The following is a 4,809-nucleotide window of genomic DNA, read 5'->3' on the forward strand; positions in this document are numbered from 1 at the left end:
GAAGGTGGTGAAGGTACTTGAGTGATGAGTTGTGGAGAGAGCAGTGAAGAAGACTATTTATACTCTGTAATAAAGAGCCAAAGTTTGTTTGAAGCGGAATGTGTGACGTGGTCTGGTACGGATAATTTGAGAATCGTGTAGTGTGATTTTGACACGTGGAAGATTGAACGGTCTGTGTTTACTGAGACGGTTACCAGTGGGACCCAGCTGTTCGTACGACGAGTTTGTTAGAATGAGAAGTGGTGGAAAGACGTGATAAGCTGCTACCGGACGAGGCCTTTACTGTGTGCTAAGCATAAGACACGTGGATTTTTTTTTGATTTGTAATGTTTTGATCAACGTTGAATCTATAGTATTCTGGGTCTGTGGGATGCTAAGTGATCAAATTGCTATTACGATGATTGTAGTTAGGGTTAATTTGTCTACCCCTTTTGTCACTAGTTTATAATAAATTCTCCACATTTGTAAATATCATGATTTATCTCCGACTCCGTCTAATTTCCATCTCAGTTTTTCACTGGTATTTCACCTAATACCAAAACTACTCCGAAAAAAGAAGACGTTATTAAATTTAGTCTCTTTTCTATTTACACTTGAAATTTAAGAGTAATTTTAGTATAAAGTGGAATACTAAAGGAACTATAGTTTTAGATTTCAAAATTTTCAGAATTCCAAAAATTTGAAAAATCGAAATTCACAATATTTCGATCCATGTTAAATTTCGAAATGATCAATATTTCAACCCTATTTTGTTTTTTTAGAAAACTAAAATATTGGGCGTAATTCAGACATTCCGTTCGGAATCATGAACACTAAACGAAACTAGGATGGAAGTCAGACAGTATGGGGGGGTATATCATGATATTTACAAATGTAGAGGTTTTATTACAAACTGCTGATAAATGTAGGGTGGGTTTAGACAAATTAATCCTTGTAGTTAATGGTGATCAGGCATGGTTGAGTTAGTTTGGTCTCAAAATTACAATGTGGAAGAATATTAAGCATGGAGATCGAATTGGGGGTGAGGTAGGCAAGGCCCAAAATATTGTCGATATATCTCGTTTTTTGGGTACATGAGATAGAAATATTTGATATATCTCCACCGAATATTGAATATTGTTTTTGCCGATATATATATATATATTTTATATATATATATATATATATATATATATATATAGGTTGGCTCTTAAGCGGATGTCCGTAAACAAACTTAACAAAAAATAAAAGTCTCACGTGACAAATAAAGAAAAAAATCGGACGTACAATCGCTAAAAAAAACCCACGCCAAAAAGGGATATAAAAAGAATTACCTTTTACAATCCTACTTTTTCTCTCTTTTTCTTCTACGTATGCTCTCTCTTTTCCTATTATTTTGTCTCTCGCTATCTCTGGTTCTGTCTTGTCTCTCCTCTCTTTCTCTCTATTTAAAAAAACGATATTGCAAGCTCATTTTTCGGAAAAAAACCAAAACATATACAACACATGAATTATTGTGTTGAACATGGTGGTTTTGCGCCTATTTTATTTATTCCCAACAAAAACAATTCGCGTCGCAGCTTGGGAATAGACGATTCATCGGCCTTTTGCGGCTTCGTTGAGTTCTTCTATCGGGAGACTCTCCTAGCGGAAGCCTCGTGGAGGGCCTAATAGCAAGGCAGCATATGCAGGAAGAGGCCTTGTTGCGAGCCTGAAGACTCTTTCATCTCTTACAGGTCGATCGGAAATTAGATTAGAAACCTGCCGCTATAAAGTAAAAAACTTCTCTCAATCCATTCCAGATGGTGCAGGAGAGACTTGCTGGTCGGGGTGTTCAAGGATTGTGGTTTCTACGTGTAGGCGAGCAGCTAGAGCCAAAAAACGTAAGCGTCCTTTTCTACTTCTTTCTACTTATTTCTCAAAGGGAAATAGGTAAATCCAGATCAGAAGGAATAGCGGATACGCTAGCTAGAAACATAAGACTTGGGATATATGAAGGAGGAGCTTTAGTTCAAAATCCTCCATGGGAATCTTTGAACATCCAATAATCCATAACCAAAAAGTTATAATATAATCTAGATATTGGAAAAATCAATGTGTAATTCGTTGTTAAGAAAAAGGTTCATCAAGTTAGGTGTCTAAAGTCTAACCCCAACTAAAGATTGATTCGGTGATACTGCTTATGAAATAGTGCTGATTGAATGAACTTCTCTCCAAGTGCAACACTACAAATAGAACTAAATATCTTTTAAAAGCTAAGTAGTGCTTCCCCTTATTCTCCACCAATATCCTCACGAGTGGCACTTGGTGCATCTTGTACCCACCAAAATTATCCATATACACGGTACAAGAATGAGTAAAACCACGCTCAACAAGCTTTGTTTGTTTCAAGTTTTGAAATTTTCATTTTATATCTTATTTGGTTGTTACACCTCTGAGGCTCTCAAGCTTCAATCGACAGCAACAGAAGTCAGAGCAGTCCTAGTTTCCTGGTTAAAGAAGATGTTGTGTTATTTTGAATAAAACAAGAGGTGAACTTAGGCTTGCGCTTGGGCTTGGGCTTGGGCTCTCTTTGATCCCTTATCTTCTTTTTGGTAGACCATTTTCCTTAAACTATTTCCGGATAAGTTTGGAAACAGAATTGGAATCTTTTGGTAGACCATTTTTCTTAAACTATTTCCAGATAAGTTTGGAAACAGGATTGGATATGGATTGGGAAACAGATGTGATAAACTTGTAAAATCCAATTCTTATCTGGAAACTAGATTAGTACCCTATCCGGATCTACTAAGTGTTCCACGTTTTCCTCTATAAATAGTCCTAGAGCAGTAGCTAATAAGAAGGTGTGCGAAAACTATTTTCTATACTAAGTTGAGGGCTTTCATAAGATCAGAATCGTGGTTCTTCTTTTCTTATTTGGTTTATCTGCAGTAAACAAAGGAGAGTCTATCTGGCTGTTGTATCCTAGTGGTTGACGCATTTTGTCTGCATAAAGAGGAACAGATGCGAAACAACCTTAAAGAAAGTGTTTGATCCGTGCCTCAGCCAGCCTTCTTATTCACAGTTTGTTCTTGTTGCAACAATTGTTACCAACAATTTTAAGGTTGTTTGACAATGGAACTTGAAGAAGGTAACCAGTCCAGGTCCCATAATGACAACTTTCATAATCGACCGTTCAAGTTTGCTGGTGAGCACTTCAAGCGGTGGAAGGCAAAGATGATGTTCTATCTGACCCTGGTGAAAGTGGAAAACATTCTAAGTGAACTGATTCCTGATAAAGATGTCTTACTGGAACCTGCTCTATCTGTTGCTGTTGATAAGTGGATCACTGCGGATTTCAAGTGTAAGAATTACATCCTGAACTTGCTTGCTGATGATCTATATGACTTATACTCTGAACTTCCGTCTGCTTCTGATGTTTGGGAAGCCCTACAAAAAAAGTATGATACTGAGGAAACTGGCTCCAAAAAATACGCTGTAAGTCGTTATCTTAAGTTTCAGATGGTAGATGATAAATCTGTTGTGTCTCAGTGCCATGACCTACAGATTATTGTTCATAAGATACTTTCAGAAGGGATGAAAATTGACGGGTAATTTCAGGTTGCTGTCGTCATTGATAAACTTCCTCCCTCTTGGAAGGATTTCAGGAGCATACTGAGGCATAAGTCTAAAGAGTTTTCGATGGAGAGTCTTATTATGAGACTTCGTATAAAAGAGAAATCACGAAAACAAGACCTTAATGAGGAAGTTGCCATGTCATTTGCTAAGGCTAAGGTTAATGTGGTAAACCAACAAACCAATAAAACTAAATCTAGTTTGAAACCTAATAAGAATGTCATGAAGAACAAACCTGTTAACAAGAAAGCTCCACAAAATCAGAACCAGAATCAGGTGCATATGAATCAGAAACCACCTGTTGACATGTCAGAAGTTATCTGTTATACTTGCAAGAAGAAGGGGCATTATGCTAGGAACTGTAAGAGTCGTAAAGTCAGTGAGGTTAATGTTACTGAGGAACCTTTTATTTCTATGATAACTGAGGTCAATTCTGTTAATGTCTGTGAGGGGTAGTTGGCTGATACTGGTGCTTCTAGGCACGTTTGCTATAATAGGAACTGGTTCAAGAGTTATACCACAACTACGCATCAAGAAGTCATACTTGGTGATAATCATACGACCAAGGTTCTAGGTACTGGTGATGTTGAGTTGCAGTTTACTTCTGGGAAGAAACTGTTGTTAAAGGATGTGCTTCATACCCCTGAGATTATGAAGAATTTGGTTTCTGGTTTTATTTTGAATAAGGCTGGATTTCAGCAAGTCATAGGTAGTGATCAGTATGTGATCACTAAGTCTGGGGTTTTTATTGATAAGGGTTATGCATGTAATGGGATGTTTAAGTTGAATGTTGCTGATATGAATAAAACTTCTACTTCTGCTTACATGATCTCTTGTTCTGTTAATGTTTGGCATGGTAGATTATGTCATATTAATAGGAAATATGTTAAGAACATGAGCGTACTTGGCTTAATTCCTAACTTGGATGATGATTTTGCACACTGTGAATCTTGCACTAAGGTGAAAATCACAAAGAAGCCTCACAAATCAGTTGAGAGAAGTACAAGCCTGCTAGACTTGGTACATACTGATATCTGTGAGTTTGAAGGAGTTCTGACTAGTGGTGGTAAAATATATTTTATTACTTTTATTGATGATTGCTCGAAGTTTGCATATGTTTATTTGCTGAAGAATAAAAGTGATACGTTTGATGCTTTTAAAGCTTATATACTTGAGGTTCAAAATCAGCATGACAGGAACATTAAAGTCATTTGA

General features: G+C 36.8%; 1 protein-coding gene across 1 annotated transcript; it reads left to right on the forward strand.

The window, feature by feature from the left end:
* Positions 1-3,093: 3,093 nt before the first annotated feature.
* LOC147508165 (uncharacterized) lies at positions 3,094-4,809 on the forward strand. Its single transcript, XM_086596911.1, has 3 exons — positions 3,094-3,456; positions 3,580-3,969; positions 4,051-4,809. Exons 1-3 carry the CDS (start codon positions 3,094-3,096, stop codon positions 4,807-4,809), a joined length of 1,512 nt encoding a protein of 503 aa, XP_086453037.1.

The sequence above is a fragment of the Coptis chinensis genome, chromosome 3 (assembly GCF_015680905.1).
Source record: "Coptis chinensis isolate HL-2020 chromosome 3, ASM1568090v1, whole genome shotgun sequence".
Lineage (NCBI taxonomy): Eukaryota > Viridiplantae > Streptophyta > Magnoliopsida > Ranunculales > Ranunculaceae > Coptis > Coptis chinensis.